The sequence below is a fragment of the Lepidochelys olivacea genome, assembly GCF_965140295.1.
Source record: "Lepidochelys olivacea isolate rLepOli2 genome assembly, chromosome: 2".
Classification (NCBI taxonomy): domain Eukaryota; kingdom Metazoa; phylum Chordata; order Testudines; family Cheloniidae; genus Lepidochelys; species Lepidochelys olivacea.
Window position 1 is genome coordinate 266,489,285 of NC_140412.1, and position 20,917 is coordinate 266,510,201.

Below are 20,917 nucleotides of genomic sequence, written 5' to 3' on the forward strand. Positions count from 1 at the left end.
GTAGTCCCACACTCATGCATAAATGTTTGCATGATCAGCACCACCCAAATCATCTCCCCATAAGCAGCTCAATTGATTGTATCTGCTCTGGTGTCTACTGTCTAGCAATGATAGGGGCTATACAAGAGCAGAGCAGAAAAAAGGATACTGGTTTTGTTAAGAAGCAGGAGCAAGCAAAATGTGATCAAGGACAGTGGATATGCCACCAAAAGTGACTTTAGGCTGCCTGTGTTGTCTACAGCTGGGGAAAGAGTTCCCAGTAGACTACACTGTATTTGGGCCCATCCAATTCAAATGTTTTATTTCAACTGTATTTTAACTTCGAGGATCTCTTAAATTAAGGGACTCTTCAATCAGGCTTAGGAGGATGAGTTTTTAAATCGCCCATTGGTGGTTGGTTATGGGGACATGAAAGTAACCCCAACTTTTAATAAATTATTTTTCTAAAATAAGCCCATACAGTAGAATTTATTAATCCTCTTACCTGATGTAACGTTCCCTCAGTATATGCCCTATTGCTGTGCTAGTACACAGCTGGGTCTTTGATTTCCCTAGGGGGAGGGAGGCTGGCTGCTCTCCCCTTTTATTGGGGCTAACAAGAAGCCGTGGTAAGTCACCACCTGTGTTATGCCCAGGGTCTACTGCCAATAGCTGTGGGGTGATAAAAAGGAAGTCAGAGGTAACCCAGCAGGTTATTTAGGCTGAATAGTAAAGCATTTAGGTGTTGCTTCTTTGAAATAGGCTTACCCATGGGAAAAGATTCTCTGCATCATTATTTCCCACAGTGATATAAGTACTGTCTTTCACTTGTGTGGTGTCACTAATAAAGCTTTCCCTTATAAGTTAGTCAACTCATTCTGAAAAGTGACTGTTGAAAAAAGGAATTATGGGCTTCTATAGTTATGTCAACAATTTCTAGGTGAAATGTATTCAATTTATGAATGAAAAGTTGTTTCTTCGGTTAGTGTGAAGAACCCAGCCTGGGATCTACTAGTTAAATGATGTTTTTCTCTGGTCTGTGTAACATCACCACTAGGCCCCCTATTAGGTGTTACTTGTGTGCTTAAAGTTAAGTTTGCAGAATTGAAATCTTAGTCAGCTGCTGGAATATATGACTTGATGCTGGTATTTGTTGTTATTTGACAAATCACTTTTTTAAGTATTTGGTCATCTTTATAGCTGATTTAATATGAATAACTGACTTGAGAAATAACATTTGTCAACATCGGACAATATTTTCACAGCTATTCAACCAGCGGTAATCGTTAGGAGCTTGATCCTGTACACATGTAGACTCTACTCCTGCAAACCATTAAGCCAGTACATAACGGAATTTATTGTTGTCACTTTTCCTGGGCTGTAATTAGAACTTCATTATCTGTTACTTTGATAACTCAACTTTTTAATATTTTAGGCATCGATCCTCCAATGAGCTCTGTCTTTGCAGAATCCTGCATCCATGTGGAGTCCCATGGACTTCAGAGGGGCTTTGCATGGGCAGCAGAAATCAGCTCACACAGTTACCCTAGTGCTCTGTGCCTGAAGGCCATTAGGTACCTTGTCCAAAATGAATTAAACAATATTCACTACAGGCAACATCTCCCCAGACAAACTGCTGAGGTAGGGCTAGCGCAGGGCTGTTGTCCTAATTGTACTCTGTAGTCACTGGTATGATTAGACAGATTTTTATTGAGCTTCAGAACCCTATGTGCTTGCATAATAGGAGCAGTATTGCCAACCGCAGACATTTAAAAATCATGGGTCAAACCCCAATTATTAGATTGGCTTAAAAATCATGAGATTTAAAAAAAAAATTGGATTCTCTATCTTTACCTTCTGTTTTTTTAGTCCTTAGGTTACACTTTAGTCACGTTGTCAAGCTCTTTTCTGCAACCATGACAGCTAAGGGTCTTGGATATTCACATGACTCAGGAAGCAAGGGCTTTAAGGTTAGTGCCAAGTATCATGTTTATCAATTGCAATAAAATAAGGAGAGTTGGTGACGTGCAGGAGATAGCATTTGTTACTGTCGTGTCCAATTGATTGTACTTATGGTTTAATATTGGACTCCATACAGAATAGCTTCCTAAATCCGAGGTAAAATATTTTTACCAGAAACTGTCTAATGAATATTTTATGTTCCTTTTTTATGGTTTAAAATGCTCATTGTGCCTTTTCTTCTAAGTCCATATTCTGATCTGTTACCACTGTCTGTGTATCTCCATTGGAGTTATTGTGGATTTACACCTTGTTGATTGACCTCAGACTCTGGACATGTTTTCTGACTGCTGCAGCAGTTCTGTGTCTCTCCAGCTGCCTTCATTGCCCCCACTTGCTTTCTCTCTCTGTTTCCAGAGCCTGGTCTCATTTTCTCTCTTTGTATAAAAACTCTGTCAATAAAAAAATGAATACAGAATTTTAAAATGTTTTCTTAAGATGATAATACTTTGTTCTCATGGTTCTCCTGGCAGTCTCCTGTGCATATAGAAAAATGGTGCAGCAAGATTTTGTGTGGTGAATAAACATAATATTGGGATTAGTATTTAAGCACAAGATGTAGATTTAGTTTAAAAAAAAAATCACGTTTACCTCCGAATTTCCTAGCGTACCTCGTCTTCTTTTAAGCCCTGCAAACACTTATGCACTTGCTTAATTCAGTGCTGCCAACACCAAGTGTTCAAAAATCATGAGATTATTTAAAAAAAAAAAAAAGTCTGAGGTTCTTTTGAATTGCCTTCTGGTTTTCGAGCCTTTAGGTTTCACTTTTTCAAGCTTTTCTCCACAATCAAGAGGCCTAAAAAATTCTTAGCCAAAAAAAAAAATAAAAAGCTCAGATTTTCTTTATTCACAGGAACTGGCACTTTAAGAAAAACACCAAATGTTCTGAGACCTAGAACATCACGAGAGGTGGTTATAATAACTTTAAGCATATGAGACATCACTTGGCTCTTCACATGCTTAAAGTTAAGCACAGGCGTAAGCGTTAGCAGGATTGAGGCCTTGGACTGTATGTTCCTTGGGGCAGGCACTCTTTCTTTCTATGTGCTGTGCAGCACCAAGCACGTTCTTGGTGTTGACCAAATAATAGTGTGTGGCCCAGAGGTGCCTGTATTTCTGTATCTCTCTGCTCTATGCCCTTTTGGCCCAGTGTCTTTATTCATTTTATTCCTTCTCAAGACCGCACTGTCCCTGACATTTGCAGGCTTTCTGTCTGTACTTTGTCCCACAGTCCCACCACTCTTTCGACTGTCAATAGCCAGTGGTTCTTCACAACCATCAGGTTTGAGTATGGTGTTATGTGACATACTAATGGTGCTGTGGTAGTTGCCCTGTGGGGGGAAATGGCAAATTAAAGCAGACACACAAATCATATACGTCATATCAGTCAGAACCAGACTATTTGAAACTTGTGACACGCTTAGAATGGAAGGTCCCAGGGCCCTGAGACTGGCAGTTGCTGCTTTGCTTTATATACATATGTGAGTTTTAACTGTATTTTTGAAGTGCATTTAGTCACCGTACTCATGTTCATATATACCCTTTTAAGAAACACAGCTGCCTGACAAAAGCAGCCAGAGAGACAGCCTTGAACTGAAGCTTTCTTCAGAACAGGTACTCCACAGGACATGTGTGAGGGTGCGCACCCACACTCTATGGGCTCAGCCAGCACTATCCAGACACACCTGTAAGACTTGCTGTGCCCGGAAGCTTAAAAAGGGAAAGCCTGCCACAGGAAGGGGATGTGACTAGGGCAGAGGCCTTGGAGAAAGTGGCCTACAAGGATAGAGCAGCAAAGAGGAAGACATTTGCAGACTCTTCTTCCCCTGAGACTTCATGGACCAGGTATAAAGTGGGGGGTAACCAGAAAGAGGGGCTGGAGGCAGACCCTAACCCTAGTCAAGGACACTAGAGCCTGCAGATAAGCTGAACTCCAAAGGGGTGACCAAAAGATTGCCTGAGAAACTGACCACCTTTGCCTTTCTTTTATTCTGATTCTCAGTCTCCCAGGGACGGAGAGGGGAAAGAACCTTTTTGTTTGGAAAATCCCTTGTATGCCACAAGCAGGGAAGGACTCTGTGAGCAGCCCAAAGGGTCCCTCACCCACCTCAAGTGGTGAAGAATGTGGGCATAACTACACCTGATATAAGGGTATTTACTGAGCTTAGCAGTTCTGAGCAAGATGGAACCTGAGCAGTGGTGTAGATGGCTAGCGGACATGCGACAGCAGCGTGGGGCTCAGCAGTGACAGTTCCGGCAGCAATTGCTGCAGCAGTGGGCTACCCGACAGCAAGTTCCAACTACGCAACAGCAACAGCTGCTGAGGGAACTGAAGACTCAGCAGCAGGAGTTATACAAGGAAATGATACAACAGATAGTGTTGGCCCTATACCCCCCCACAGAGTACCAGTGGGTCACACTTCTGCTGAGGTGGGTCCCCCACCTGTACCTGTGAAGCTAACCAAGATGGGACCAGACGATGATCCTGGCCTTTTTAGTTACATTTGAGAGAGTGGCACTAGCATCTCTGTGGCCCTCTCAGCAGTGGGCTTTTTAGTTTCGCACTTGACTGGTCTGGCACAGGCAGACCTACTGTAGCCTGGACTTAGAGGAGGCTAAGGGCTATAAACAAGTAAGGTTTGCCATTTTGGACTATTTGGACACTCCTGAGGGAAACCCATTGGCAATATTTTGATCCAAGATCTACCCCAAAAAGGCCAGACCCCGGATAGTAGCGCAGCATTTGAGGCGACACCTTTGGAAGTGGCTCCATCCAGAAGACCTTCTGGGGCCCAAGTAGCTAAGGCAATTGTGACCAAACAATAAGGATATTACCAGTAAAAGGCAGAAAGTGGTTATTACAGCACTGCCCTGGGACATTGTTAGATGTGGTGTGGTGATGGAGGACTTTCTGGAATCTGAGGGATTGCTAGAGACAGAGTCCCCCAGGGCCTTGGCAGTTCACAGGATGGACTGGAGTGACACCTGGGAGGGTGACCTCAAACCAGTAACACCCACTCTGAGGAGTCCAACCCTGAGGGTGTCCTTCCAGAAGGTCAGAGAGCCCCTTAGACCATGGGAAGTCCAAGGGAGTTGGGCTCACACCCACCACCGCCAGTGGGACTGCCAAGCACCTCAAACAATTGAAATAGAATCTGTAGAACAGGGTTTGGCCACTGCTCCACGACTGAGTTCACCCCCAGCTAGGAAAAGTACAGGCAGCGCCAGCCGGATAATTGGCTACTCCTGTGGGCAGACAGGACACATGAAACAAATGCCCTTTTTTGGAAAGTGGATATGCCCAGGGCTGGACAACAGAAACCCGCACACGGAAAAGGACTCCCTGCTAAGTTGATAGTGATAGTTCAAGGACTCTTGGACTCCAGCTGTAGTCAGATGGTGGTTCAAGCCTCCCTAATAGGAGAGGACAACACTCATACAAAGTCAGTCCACTTATAGTGTATACAGGGCGATGTGAAAACATACCACAGCCAATGTCTGTGACTAACACTGGGGATGCCTACCAAGGTGAAAGAAGTAGCTCTAGCTGAAGGATCAGCCTACCCCATACTCCTGGTCTATGATTGTCCTTTGTTTTTTTCAATAAACATTGACAAACAGATCTGTCCAGGGAACAGGGATACGGGTCATTCATTGCAGCAGGCGCCCCAGAGCATGGTAAACCTCGGGGAAGCAGAAGACCCTGAGGAGGGAACATCCTGAGCAGTATGATCATCTATCCTTCAAGGGACAGAAGAGGCAATCAGTCCGGACCTGGAAGCTCTCTTGTAGGGTGGGAGTTTAGTGCAGGAACAGAGAAATGATCCTACGCTGAGTCATGCATATGACCAGCTGACCTCGGTAAATGGGGAAGTAACAGAGCCTCAGCGGGTCAAGCAGTATCCGCACTTTGTGCTTGAGAAAAAAGCAGCTTTATCAAATCGAAAGGGATCAGCAAATTGTGATAGTGAAGACAGAACTGCTGGTGCCACGCAAGTATCACTAGACAGTGTTGCAGCTTGTGCACAACATCCTGTGCACTGGGAAGAGAGATGACAATGGCACGGGTACTAATCCGGTTCTGCTGGCCTTGCATGCATCAGGAGGTGAGGGAATACTGTGCCTCATGTCCGGAGTGCTCGCTAGCCAACAATGACAGGACTCTGAAGGCATCCGTGGTCCCTCTGCCCTTGACTGAGATGCCCCTTGAAAGAACCTCTGAACACTGTCACTGTCAGGGTCTCTGGAAAGAACGGCATCAGGGCACAGGTACATATTAGTTATTGTGAACTAAGCAGCCAGGTATGTGGAGGCTGTTCCTCTTCATGCTGTGAAACCTACAGTGATAGCCCCAGAGCTCCTGAAGCTCTTCTCACGTGTGGGATTTCCCCACAAAATAGTACTGGATCAAGGGACTAACTTCACCTCCCTGTTGATGTGCAAATTAGGCTCCCTTCTGAAGGTTGTGTCCCTGAAAACCTCAATGTACCACCTGCAGACAGATGGCCTAGTGGAGCAATTTAATGAGACTCTGAAGAGAATGTTGAGACACTTCGTTAGTAAATACCCTAAGCACTAGGACCAGCTACTCCTGCCAATCCTGATTTCCCTAAGGAAGGTGCTGCAGGCCTCCACAGGGTTCTGTCCCTTCAAGTACTCTATGGCTGCCAACCACAGGGAATTCTTGGCCTTGTTACGAGAGGGCTGAGAGGAACAGGGAATAGGCAACTTAAGTGCAACCCAATATGTCTTACAAGTAAGGGAATGACTTGGGAATCTAGGAGTATTTGCAAGAGAGAATTTGAGAAAGGCCCAACATACTCAGGAACAAAATTATAATTAAGGGGCACAACTACAGACCTACCTTGATGACTGGATCATTGTATGGCTTCCTCAGCTGAGTCAAAATTAATGGCCCAGTGGCAGGGTCCATTTGAAGCTGTTAGACAAGCAGGGCCAGTGGACTATGAGACAAAACTGCCAGGTAGAAAGAAGAAAACTAAAATTTATCACGTGAATCTTATTAAACCTTGGAAGACAAAAGAGGCCCTGCTGATAATTCCCTCCCTCACAGAGCCCAAATTAGGGCCCCAAGTACCCAGTGGCCAAGAAGTGACACCAGTGCCTGTACCCCTGCACAGAAGAAGCAACTCCTCCAATTGACCAGTGACTTTGGAACTGTATTTCCTCCTCGCACTCCGTGGGGGAACACATTCCAATGCCACCTAGAGATCACCTCGGGCCAGCTAGTCAGAGAGAAGCCTCTACCGTTCCCATGGAGGATGTGGGACACATATGAACAATGCTGGAGATGAGGATAATTAGGAAGTCCGTAAATGAATGGGAGATCCCTATAGTTCTAATTCCCAAACTGGACAGTTTGGTTTTGCATAGATTTCAGGAAGGTTAATTCCATTTTGACGTTTGGTGCCTACCCGATGCCAAGGGTAGAGGAGTTATGGGACCAGCAAAGTATCTGAGCACTATTGACCTGACAAAAGGTTATTGGCAGATCGCTCTGTCCCCATCCTCACAGAAGAAAACTGCTTTCGCAAACTCGTTCAGTTATTTCCAGTTCGACACGAGGCCTTTCAGCCTCCATGGGGCTGCTGCAACTTTCCAACTTATGAATAGGATCCCCAGTCCGCATCATCAGTATGCTGTTGCCAACCTAGATGATGTTGTTTACAGTCCTACTTGGGGAGACCATCTACAGCACTTAAAGGCAGTGTTAAAAGCCCTTTGAGACACAGGTCTTGCAGCCAACCCCGCAAAATGTTGAATAGCCACGACTGAAGTAACCTATTTGGGGTGCTGCATCGCGGGAAGCCTTATGAAACCAGGGATCGACACGGTACAGGTCCTAACGGATGCCCAGTTCCCCAGACAAGTGAGGCATTTTCTTGGCCTGACAGGGTATTACTGGAAGTTTATCCCCGGCTTCGCCTCATTTGGAGCCCTCCTTACAGACCTCATAAAAGGCAACAGCTCAGAGAAGATCCGATACAGTGGGAACAGTGAGGAAGCTTTTAACGAGCAGCAAACACGACTGTGCCAGATGCCCTTGCTCTTCAGCCCTTATTGTTTTCCCACCATGAATTCATATTGCACACAGATGCCTCAGGTGTCTGTCCCAGTGCCATGCTCTCACAGGACTTCAGAGGGGAGGAATACCCAATCCTATGCCTGAGCATGAAGCTCTTCCCTAAAGGAAAAGGCCTACTCAGTTGTTGAAGAGGAGGCAAATTAGTGGGCGGTGGATTCTGAGCAGCCCCTTCTCCTTGACCACAGATCAAGCCCCCCTATGTTGGCTCCATATCATAAAAGACGCGAACCTGCGTATAATGCGATGGTACCTTGTACTACAACCCTATAGTCTCAAAGTGCAGCACTGGGAGGGAAAAGACCATACTAGTACCGATTTCTTTCAGCAGGAAATCAGAGATGAAGATGACCAGCCTTAAGATGGCCTTTCCAACTTGAGGGGTAGGATTGTGAGGGGGCATTCTCAGAGGAGGCTAATGAGCTCTTATGGGCTCAGCCAGCACTAAGCAGACGCACCTGTAAAGGTTGCTGTGCCTGGAGAGATGAAAAGGAAAGCATGCCACCAGAAAAGGGGCAGCTAGGGGAAGAAGGCTGTGCCTCAGAGACAGCTGGCGACAGGGATAGATCAGCAAAGAGGAAGACAGTTGCAGACCTGCTGCCCCTGAGGCTTCATAGACCAAGTATAAAATGGGGGTGAGCAAAAAGAGGGGCTGGAGGCAAACCCTAACCCTGACCAAGGCCACTAGAATCTGCAGATAAGCTGAACCCCAAAGGGGTGACTAAAAGACTGCCTGAGAAACTGACCACCTTTGCCTTTCTTTTATTCTGATTCTCCCTCTCCCAGGGGACGGAGAGGGGAAAGAACCTTTTTGTTTGGAGAATCCCTTATATGCCACAAGCAGGGAAGGACTCTGTGAGCAGCCCAAATTGTGATCTAGTGAGGACTCAAGGGGGCCCTCACCCACCACAACATGACAGTGAGTGGCATTTGAAAGACACTGGCAATGTGCCTTAACCATGTTCTGGAGGGAGCATCAGTGGGGGTGTGATGGGGTGTTCAACCCACACTGGAGAAGAAAGAGTTAATGGATGCCTCATGGGCCTGCCACCCTGGCCCAGAAAGGAGCAGTGAAGGTGAATCCTCCAAGCAGCCTAGGGAGGCTGTGCAGGAAGCAGCCAATCAGGGCTTAGTGGGCTCACATAAAAGGGAGCTGCAGGGAAGATCAGGGTTAGTGGCTGCTGGGTGCTCAGGAAGTGACGACTGTGTCCCTGAGGGGCTGAGAACTGGTAGCACCTCAGAGAGAGCACTTGCTGGCAGGGACCAGGGGAACAAGAGGGAGCTCCTTGCTGGCTGCTGGCACTTGCTGGCTGAATGCCCAGGGAAGAGGGCGAAGAAGGTGCTGGGGCCGTGGGGAAGTGGCCCAGGGAATTGAAGCAGCAGAGACGGAGGTTAAAGAGATGCAGCAGGAGGCTGCTATCCACAGGGTTCTTGGGTGGGACCCAGAGTAGTGGGGGGCCCCAGGTGTCCCCCCCCCCACCCCGCTTGCCACTGGGGAAGTGGCAGGATACTGAAACCTGTCAGGATTTGGACTGTGATACTAATTCCCCTCCTCCCAGAAGGGGATAACTGCAGATGGTGACATGGCTGGAGGGCTGAGTCATGAAGAGGACACTACGGTACTTGGACTGAGTGAAGTCTGCAGGCGGAGAAGATGACAGGAGTGGCGCCACCAGAGGGAGTACTGGCTAGCAGAGCTAATCCCTGTGATGACCAGCAGGAGGCGCTGCTGTGGTGAGTGGACTCCGTCACAAGGGGTAAAATCATAGTATGGGTTCCATGACCCATTTGGTACTAGGCAATTCAACTGACCTCTGCCAACAGGGTACCCACTTTTTTGTGTGCCTGTGGATACCAATCCAACTGGAACTGGAGTGAAGTCACCAAGTTACAGCATATAAAAAATTGAACCATCATCAGATAGGGATAACTAACAGTCACTACATATTTGGATTGTTTTTTTTGCTTTCAGTGGCTGTTTGATGTTGAAGTCACTCTTTGCTTGTTAAACGCAGGGGCACTTTTATAGACTAACACGCCCTGCCAAATTTGGTAAGAATCTTAGCGGCCACAGCTGAGTTGTAAGCACAAAATAAGATTAATTTTTTTTTTACATGCAATAACTCAAAGCCCCAAAGGGATACGTAGGACAGTTTGTAAAGAAGCTTTTCCCAGGCTGAGATCTTAAGTGTAACGATTCAGTGTGGACTCAATTTTTACAGCAAAATAATAAGCCTTTGGAAATGGATTATTATAAAGGAAAGGCTCATTTATAGGCTATTAACTGTAGTGGTTGTAGTGAGCAAATAACACTATTCTAATGTGATTGTGCCACAGTTCACTAAATTAAGCCTAACAGTTTTGACTAATTAATATGCCAAAAGATGATGTGAACATCCAGTTTCTTGGCTTTCCTTATATTCAATTGTAATTTAGATTAGCCTCTCATTGATTAGAAATAGGGGGGGAAAACCAAGTCTTTTCTGAGGTTAGAGTGTTTTAAACAGTGAGAAAAATGTAGGGCAATGTCCCTCCTTAAATGAAGATTGAAAAATGTTGGATCAGAAAGTCCTATGACTGCTGGAAGTGCCAATTGGTCCAAGAAGAAGCAAACAACAAAATGGGGGGGTGCTGGACACTTGTGCCATCGGTGAGTGGAAGCGTGACTAGCGACATCCTCTTACTTCTCCCCACACCCTCCGCCCCATCTCTCAGAGGTGGAAGAACATAGCTTCCTTCTCAGCAGTGGAGGGGAATGAGGAGTAAATTGGCAGGGGGGGTTCAGACTGAAGAATAATGAACTATTGATGGAGGAAACAAAGGTGGTGATTTGGCCTGGTTGGGATAGGAAGTGTTAGGATAATGTTGTACTTGGGTATTGGTTAGAGAGAGAATCAGAGTAACAGCAAGTTTAATGAAAAGGAGTACCTGTGGCACCTTAGAGACTAACCAATTTATTTGAGCATAAGCTTTCGTGAGCTACAGCTCACTTCATCGGATGCATACTGTGGAAAGTGTAGAAGATCTTTTTATACACACAAAGCATGAAAAAATACCTCCCCCCCACGCCACTCTCCTGCTGGTAATAGCTTATCTAAAGTGATCACTCTTCTTACAATGTGTATGATAATCAAGGTGGGCCATTTCCAGCACAAATCCAGGTTTTCTCTCCCCCTTCCCCTCCCCCCCCCATACACACACACAAACCCACTCTCCTGATGGTAATAGCTTATCTAAAGTGACCACTCTTCTTACAATGTGTATGATGATCAAGGTGGGCCATTTCCAGCACAAATCCAGGGTTTAACATGAACGTTTTTGGGGGGGGGGGGTAAGAAAAAACAAGAGCCCTCTACACCAACATTCCACACAAAGATGGACTACAAGCTGTCAAGAACACTATCCCCAATAATGTCACGGCTAACCTGGTGGCTGAACTTTGTGACTTTGTCCTTACCCATAACTATTTTACATTTGGGGACAATGTATACCTTCAAATCAGCGGCACTGCTATGGGTACCCGCATGGCCCCACAGTATGCCAATATTTTTATGGCTGACTTAGAACAATGCTTCCTCAGCTCTCGTCCCCGAACGCCCCTACTCTACTTGTGCTACATTGATGACATCTTCATCATCTGGACCCATGGAAAAGAAGCCTTTGAGGAATTCCACCATGATTTCAACAATTTCCATCCCACCATCAACCTCAGCCTGGTCCAGTCCACACAAGACATCCACTTCCTGGACACTACAATGCTAATAAATGATGGTCATATAAACACCACCCTATACTGGAAACCTACTGACCGCTATTCCTACCTACATACCTCCAGCTTTCACCCTGACCACACCACACGATCCATCGTCTACAGCCAAGCTCTACGATACAACCGCATTTGCTCCAACCCCTCAGACAGAGACAAACACCTACAAGATCTCTATCAAGCATTCTTACAACTACAATACCCACCTGAGGAAGTGAAGAAACAGATTGATAGAGCCAGAAGAGTTCCCAGAAGTCACCTACTACAGGACAGGCCTAAGAAAGAAAATAACAGAACGCCACTAGCCGTCACTTTCAGCCCCCAACTAAAACCCCTCCAATGCATTATTAAGGATCTACAACCTATCCTGAAGGATGATCCAACACTCTCACAAATCTTGGGAGACAGGCCAGTCCTTGCCTACAGACAGCTCCCCAACCTGAAGCAAATACTCACCAGCAACCACATACCACACAACAGAACCACTAACCCAGGAACCTATCCTTGCAACAAAGCCCGTTGCCAACTGTGCCCACATATCTATTCAGGGGACACCATCACAGGGCCTAATAACATCAGCCACACTATCAGAGGCTCGTTCACCTGCACATCCACCAATGTGATATATGCCATCATGTGCCAGCAATGCCCCTCTGCCATGGACATTGGTCAAACTGGACAGCTCTACGTAAAAGAATAAATGGACACAAATCAGATGTCAAGAATTATAATATTCATAAACCAGTCGGAGAACATTTCAGTCTCTCTGGTCACGCGATTACAGACATGAAAGTTGCGATATTACAACAAAAAAACTTCAAATCCAGACTCCAGCGAGAGACTGCTGAATTGGAATTAATTTGCAAACTGGATACAATTAACTTAGGCTTGAATAGAGACTGGGAGTGGCTCAGTCATTATGCAAGGTAACCTATTTCCCCTTGTTTTTTTTCCTACCCCCGCCCCTGACGTTCTTGTTAAACCCTGGATTTGTGCTGGAAATGGCCCACCTTGATTATCATACACATTGTAAGGAGAGTGATCACTTTAGATAAGCTATTACCAGCAGGAGAGTGGGGAGAGGGGAGGTATTTTTTCATGCTTTGTGTGTATAAAAAGATCTTCTACACTTTCCACAGTATGCATCCGATGAAGTGAGCTGTAGCTCACGAAAGCTCATGCTCAAATAAATTGGTTAGTCTCTAAGGTGCCACAAGTACTCCTTTTCTTTTTGCGAATACAGACTAACACGGCTGTTACTCTGAAGCAAGTTTAATGTGTGCACTTCTTAAAATTGGTTATTTCATCAAAGCTTGAAGGGTGGCATTTTAAAAAATACACTCCGCCTTCACCTAATTCTGCTCCTAGTGAAGGCAGTGGGAGTTTTACCACTGACTTCAATGGCAGCAGATTGGGGCCAACACTGAATGCAGTTGAAAATCCTCTGCTAGGACTGCAAACAGACATCCATTGTTTTACGTGAGTTAACCGTGGGAACATACAGCCTGAGGGAAATTCTAAAGGTGACCTATAGAGGATGATAAAATGGGTTTGTGCCCTCTTTTTTTCACTTATTTTAATGTATACAGAGGACTTGGAAGGGTTTTGTTAATTTTTGTTTCCTGCTAGGTTTATTGTACCTTAGAACTGTCCGCTGGAGGACACTTTGGAACTCCAGAGAACTGGCGCTGCGGTTTTCTTAGTTCTTAATAGAAAGGATATTGAATCTTCAACAAAGGGATCTTTTCTCTCAGCCCTGGTCTACACTAGGACTTTAGGTCGAATTTAGCAACGTTAAATCGATTTAAACCTGCACCCGTCCACACAGTGAAGCCCTTTATTTCGACTTAAAGGGCTCTTAAAATCGATTTCCTTACTCCACCCCTGACAAGTGGATTAGCGCTTAAATCGACGTTCCCAGCTCGAATTTGGGGTACTGTGGACACAATTCGATGGTATTGGCCTCCGGGAGCTATCCCAGAGTGCTCCATTCTGACCGCTCTGGACAGCACTCTCAACTCAGATGCACTGGTCAGATAGACAGGAAAAGAACCGCAAACTTTTGAATCTCATTTCCTGTTTGGCCAGCGTGGCAAGCTGCAGGTGACCATGCAGAGCTCATCAGCACAGGTGACCATGATGGAGTCCCAGAATCGCAAAAGAGCTCCAGCATGGACCGAACGGGAGGTACGGGATCTGATCGCTGTTTGGGGAGAGGAATCCGTGCTATCAGAACTCCGTTCCAGTTTTCGAAATGCCAAAACATTTGTTAAAATCTCCCAGGGCATGAAGGACAGAGGCCATAACAGGGACCCGAAGCAGTGCCGCGTGAAACTGAAGGAGCTGAGGCAAGCCTACCAGAAAACCAGAGAGGCGAACAGCCGCTCTGGGTCAGAGCCCCAAACATGCCGCTTCTATGATGAGCTGCATGCCATTTTAGGGGGTTCAGCCACCACTACCCCAGCCGTGTTGTTTGACTCCTTCAATGGAGATGGAGGCAATATGGAAGCAGGTTTTGGGGACGAAGAAGATGAGGAGGAGGAGGAGGTTGTAGATGGCTCACAGCAAGCAAGCGGAGAAACCGGTTTTCCCGACAGCCAGGAACTGTTTCTCACCCTAGACCTGGAGCCAGTACCCCCCGAACCCACCCAAGGCTGCCTCCTGGACCCAACAGGCGGAGAAGGGACCTCTGGTGAGTGTACCTTTTAAAATGCTATACATGGTTTAAAAGCAAGCATGTGAAAGGATTACTTTGCCCTGGCATTTGCGGTTCTCCTAGATGTAGTCCTAAAGCCTTTGCAAAAGGTTTCTGGGGAGGGCAGCCTTATTTCGTCCTTCATGGTAGGACACTTTACCACTCCAGGCCAGTAACACGTACTCGGGAATCACTGTAGAACAAAGCATTGCAGTGTATGTTTGCTGGCATTCAACCAAAATCCGTTCTTTATCTCTCTGTGTTATCCTCAGGAGAGTGAGATATAATTCATGGTCACCTGGTTGAAATAGTGCTTTTCTTCAGGGACACTCAGAGGTGCCCGTTCCTGCTGGGCTGTTTGCCTGTGGCTGAACAGAAATGTTCGCCGCTGTTAGTCACAGGGAGGGGGGAAGGTTGAGGGGGTAGTCACGCGGTGGGAGGAGGCAAAATGCGACCTTGTAACGAAAGCACATGTGCTATGTATGTAATGTTAACAGCAAGGTTTACCCTGAAAGAGTGTAGCGACTGTTTTATAAAATGTGTCTTTTTAAATACCGCTGTCCCTTTTTTTTTCTCCACCAGCTGCATGTGTTTCAATGATCACAGGATCTTCTCCTTCCCAGAGGCTAGTGAAGCTTAGAAAGAAAAAAAAATGCACTCGAGATGAAATGTTCTCCGAGCTCATGCTGTCCTCCCACACTGACAGAGCACAGACGAATGCGTGGAGGCAAATAATGTCAGAGTGCAGGAAAGCACAAAATGACCGGGAGGAGTGGTGGCGGGCTGAAGAGAGTAAGTGGCGGGCTGAAGAGAGTAAGTGGCGGGCTGAAGAGAGTAAGTGGCGGGCTGAAGACAGGGCTGAAGCTCAAATGTGGCGGCAGCGTGATGAGAGGAGGCAGGATTCAATGCTGAGGCTGCTGCAGGACCAAACCAGAATGCTCCAGTGTATGGTTGAGCTGCAGCAAAGGCAGCTGGAGCACAGACTGCCACTGCTGCCCCTCTGTAACCAACCGCCCTCCTCCCCAAGTTCCATAGCCTCCACACCCAGACGCCCAAGAATGCGGTGGGGGGGCTCCGGCCAACCAGCCACTCCACCACAGAGGATTGCCCAAAAAAAAGAAGGCTGTCATTCAATAAATTTTAAAGTTGTAAACTTTTAAAGTGCTGTGCTTAAAGTGCTGTGTGGCATTTTCCTTCCCTCCTTCACCACCCCTCCTGGGATACCTTGGTAGTCATCTCCCTATTTGTGTGATGAATGAATAACGAATGCATGACTGTGAAGCAGCAATGACTTTATTGCCTCTGCAAGCGGTGATTAAAGGGAGGAGGGGAGGGTGGTTAGCTTACAGGGAAGTAGAGTGAACCAAGGGGCGGGGGGTTTCATCAAGGAGAAACAAACAGAACTTTCACACCGTAGCCTGGCCTGTCATGAAACTGGTTTTCAAAGCTTCTCTGATGCGTACCGCACCCTCCTGTGCTCTTCTAACCGCCCTGGTGTCTGGCTGCGCGTAACCAGCAGCTAGGCGATTTGCCTCAGCCTCCCACCCCGCCATAAACGTCTCCCCCTTACTCTCACAGATATTGTGGAGCACACAGCAAGCAGTAATAACAGTGGGAATATTGGTTTCGCTGAGGTCTAAGCGAGTCAGTAAACTGCGCCAGCGCGCCTTTAAACGTCCAAATGCACATTCTACCACCATTCTGCACTTGCTCAGCCTGTAGTTGAACAGCTCCTGAATACTGTCCAGGCTGCCTGTGTACGGCTTCATGAGCCATGGCATTAAGGGGTAGGCTGGGTCCCCAAGGATACATATAGGCATTTCAACATCCCCAACAGTTATTTTCTGGTCTGGGAATAAAGTCCCTTCCTGCAGCTTTTGAAACAGACCAGAGTTCCTGAAGATGTGAGCATCATGCACCTTTCCCGGCCATCCCACGTTGATGTTGGTGAAACGTCCCTTGTGATCCACCAGAGCTTGCAGCACTATCGAAAAGTACCCCTTGCGGTTTATGTACTCGGCGGCTTGGTGCTCCGGTGCCAAGATAGGGATATGGGTTCCGTCTATAGCCCCACCACAGTTAGGGAATCCCATTGCAGCAAAGCCATCCACTATGACCTGCACATTTCCCAGGGTCACTACCCTTGATATCAGCAGATCTTTGATTGCGTGAGCTACTTGCATCACAGCAGCCCCCACAGTAGATTTGCCCACTCCAAATTGATTCCCAACTGACCGGTAGCTGTCTGGCATTGCAAGCTTCCACAGGGCTATCGCCACTCGCTTCTCGACTGTGAGGGCTGCTCTCATCTTGGTATTCATGCGCCTCAGGGCAGGGGAAAGCAAGTCACAAAGTTCCATGAAAGTGCCCTTACGCATGCGAAAGTTTCGCAGCCACTGGGAATCGTCCCAGACGTGCAACACTATGCGGTCCCACCAGTCTGTGCTTGTTTCCCAAGCCCAGAATCGGCGTTCCACAGCATGAACCTGCCCCATTAGCACCATGATGCATGCATTGTCAGGGCCCATGCTTTCAGAGAAATCTGTGTCCATGTCCTGATCGCTCACGGGACCGCGCTGACGTCGCCTCCTCGCCCGGTATCGCGTTGCCATGTTCTGGTGCTGCATATACTGCTGGATAATGCGTGTGGTGGTTGATGTGCTCCTAATTGCCAAAATGAGCTCAGCGGCCTCCATGCTTGCCTTGGTATGGCGTCCGCACAGAAAAAAGGCGCGGAACGATTGTCTGCCGTTGCTCTGATGGAGGGAGGGGCGACTGACGACACGGCTTACAGGGTTGGCTTCAGGGAGCTAAAATCAACAAAGGGTGTGCCTGTACATCAAGGAGTATTTCAGGCAGGACTGCACGGAGGGTTCCAATAAGAAATGGTGCACCTAAGTTATCGTTGTTATTGGAACAAGGAGGTTAGCCTGGCCTCTGATTGATACATGGCTAGATTTACCTCGCTGCACCTTCTCTGTGAGTGACTGCAGTGTGATCTAGACAGGGGAGGAGGAAAATGAGTACAAAACAAATCTGGTCTATTTCTTGTTCTGACCCACTCCATCTATCTTTTACATCTTTGGCTGGCAGCAGACGGTGCAGAAGGACTGCATGCCATCCACATCTCATGGCTGCTTGGCAGAAGATGGTACAGTACGACTGCTAGCCATCTTCATCTCTTGCCTGCCTGGCATAAGATGGTACAATATGACTGCTAGCAATCCTCATCTCTTGCCTGCCTGGCAGAAGATGGTACAGTACGACTGCTAGCAGTCCGTATCGCCTGCCCGCTCACCATAAGACGGTTCAATAGGACTGCAGGACTAAAGAGAATGACCTGGTCAAGTCACTCCAAATTTAGTCCCTGCACTCATGTCTGCCCAGGCGCTCCCAGCCGACGTGGCCAGGAGCACCTCGGACACGACGAGGACGACTACCAATCGTATTGCACCGTCTGCTGCCAGAAGGCAATGGGTTGCTGCTACTGTGCAGCAAAGCCGTACCGCGTCTGCCAGCACCCAGGAGACATAGGGTGACGGTTACCTGAGCGGGCTCCATGCTTGCCGTGGTATGGCGTCTGCACAGGTAACTCAGGAAAAAAGGCGCGAAATGATTGTCTGCCCTTGCTTTCACGGGGGGAGGGAGGGAACGGGGGCCTGACGATATGTACCCAGAACCACCCACGACAATGTTTTAGCCCCATCAGGCATTGGGATATCAACCCAGAATTCCAATGGGCAGCGGAGAGTGCGGGAACTGTGGGATAGCTATCCACAGTGCAACGCTCCGGAAGTCGACGCTTGCCTCGGTACTGTGGAAGCGCTCCGCCGAGTTAATGCACTTAATGCACTTAGAGCATTTTCTGTGGGGACACACACACTCGAATACATAAAAGCGATTTCTAAAAAAACAACTTCTATAAATTCGACCTAATTTCGTAGTGTAGACATACCCTCAGATATTAGGCAGAAAGAACGCAAGCCAGAATAGGGAAAGAGCAGATTAAAGAATATTTAGCTAAATTAGGTGTAGTCAAGTCAGCAGGACCTGACAAAATTCACCCTAGCATACTTAAGGAACTAGCTGAAGCAATCTTGGAACCGTCAGTGATTATTTGCAAGAACTAGCAAAGGATGGGTGAGGTCCCAGAAGACTGGAGAAGGACAAGCTTAGTACCTATCTTTAAAAAGGGGATCAAAGAGGACCTGGGAAACATTAGACCAGTCAGCCTAACTTCAGTACCTGGAAAAATACTGATACATTGTTAAACAATCCATTTGTAAGCATCTAAAGGATAATGGGGTTATAAGGAATAGTCAGCATGTTTGTAAAGAACAAATCATGCCAAACCAACCTCATTTCCTTCTTTCATGGGGTTACTGGTCTACTGGATAGGATGGTAGGCATGATAGTCTTGATTTTTAGTAAGGTTTTTGACACCATTCCACATCACGTTTGCTTATTAGAATGTCATGTAGATGAAATTACTATAAGGTGGGTGCACAGCTAGTTGAAAGACTGTACTCAAAAAGTAATCAACAGTTCACTGTCAAACTGGGGGGATGTATCTAATTGGGTCCCACAGGTGTCTGTCTTGGGTTCACTACTAGTCAATATTTTTATTAACAATATGAATAATGGACTGGAGAGTATCTTATAAAATATGTGGATGACACCACACTGAGAGGGATTGCAAGCACTTTGGAGACTGGATTACAATTCAAAATGATCCTGACAAATTAGAGAAATTAGTCTGAAATCAACAAGCTGAAATTCAGTAAAGACCAGTGTAAAGTACTGCACTTAGAAAGGAAAAATCAAATGAACATCTACAAAATGGGGAATAAGTGGCTAGTATCGTTCTGGGGTGTATTAATAGGAGGTAACTGTCCTGCTCTGCTTGGCACTGGTGAGGCCTCAGCTGGAGTACTGTGACCAATTGTGAGTACCACACTTCAGGAAAGATTTGGACAAACTGGAGAGAGTCCAGAGGAGAGCAATAAAAATGGTAAAAGGTTTAAAAAAACTTGACCTCCAAGGGAAGATTAAAAAACTGGGCCTATTTAGTCTTGAGAAAAGACGATTGTGGAGGGGACCTGATCACAGGCTTCAAAGTATCTTAAGGGCTGCTATAAGAGGACTGTCATCAATTGTTCTCCATATCTGCTGAAGGTAGAACAAGAAACAATCGGCTTAATCTGCAGCAAGGGAGAGTTAGGTTAGACATTAGAAAAAACTTTCTAACTGTAAAGAGCTCTGGAACAGGCTTCCAAGGCAGGTTGTGGGATCACCGTCATTTAGACGTTTTTAAGAACAGGTTGGACCTGTCAGGGGTGGTCGAAGTTTACTTGGTCCTGCCTCAGCGCTGGGGGCTGGACTAGCTGACCTCTCAAGGTCCCTTCCAGCCCAGCATTTTTGAAATACTGTGATTAATTCATGCATTGGTGTTACCACAAACAAAGAACTTTTTTAAACCATCTTACTGAAAACCCCTCTCACTCTCATTTGCTCAGCTTTCACTCTTTTGGTTCTTGCAATCTCAGAATTGTGCCGCTTGTCCAATTGTCCTTCAATCTTCCGGGGGTGGGGGGGGGGAAACCAAAACACAGGCACAAAAACTCAACAGTGCAGTCGAGCTACATTTGTAATGTGAAAGCAGATAGAAAGTGGATGAGGTAATCTCTCTCTTAATGGACCAAGTTCTGTTGGTAAGAGAAGCAAACTTACACAGAGCTCTTCTTCATGTCAGCAAGCAACAATATACAAGCAAGCAGACTTAAAATTAATCCTGTCCTTTCAGTCTTTCTTATATATCATAAAGAAACAAAAAGAGGAACACCACCTTTTTCACCCACTCTGCAGATCCCCTGTAAGCGCCTGCAGGAGGCCTGTGTTATACACAATCTCAAAAACAATTATTTTTCCTGTCAAATAGAAATTTGCCAAGTGGCACTCTCTTCCTCTTCTTCATTATGCTTAGGCTGCAATCTTGTCCCCTTTGCATTGACTCCTCCTCCAGCCATATCTTGAATCCACTACCTTTATCTGAAAATGATAAATGGGAATACTAAGGCATTATCAAGAAAAAATTTGACTTTCACCACACTTTGATTTATGACGAAAAGGTCAAGTTGTGACTTCTGGTGCACTGAGACCTGGTCTACACTAGGAGTTGTGGTTGAATTTAGTGTTAAATCGATTTTAAACCTGCACCTGTCCACATAACGAAGCCCTTTTTTCTGACTTAAAGGGTTCTTAAAATCGATTTCCTTACTCCACTCCCGACAAGAGGATTAGCGCTGAAATCGGCCTTGCTGGGTCAAATTTGGGGTACTGTGGACACAATTAGACG

The 20,917-nt window shown here is 46.4% G+C and overlaps 1 protein-coding gene across 1 annotated transcript in view; it reads left to right on the top strand.

The window, feature by feature from the left end:
• The window catches only part of LOC311516802 (uncharacterized protein), a 59,907-nt gene that overhangs the window by 3,793 nt on the left and 35,197 nt on the right, over positions 1-20,917 (top strand). The window contains exon 2 of the mRNA XM_084621138.1: positions 1,849-1,949. Within this exon, the coding sequence (XP_084477264.1) occupies positions 1,924-1,949 (26 nt within the window). The 5' untranslated portion in view covers positions 1,849-1,923. The remainder of the gene's footprint in view (positions 1-1,848; positions 1,950-20,917) is intronic.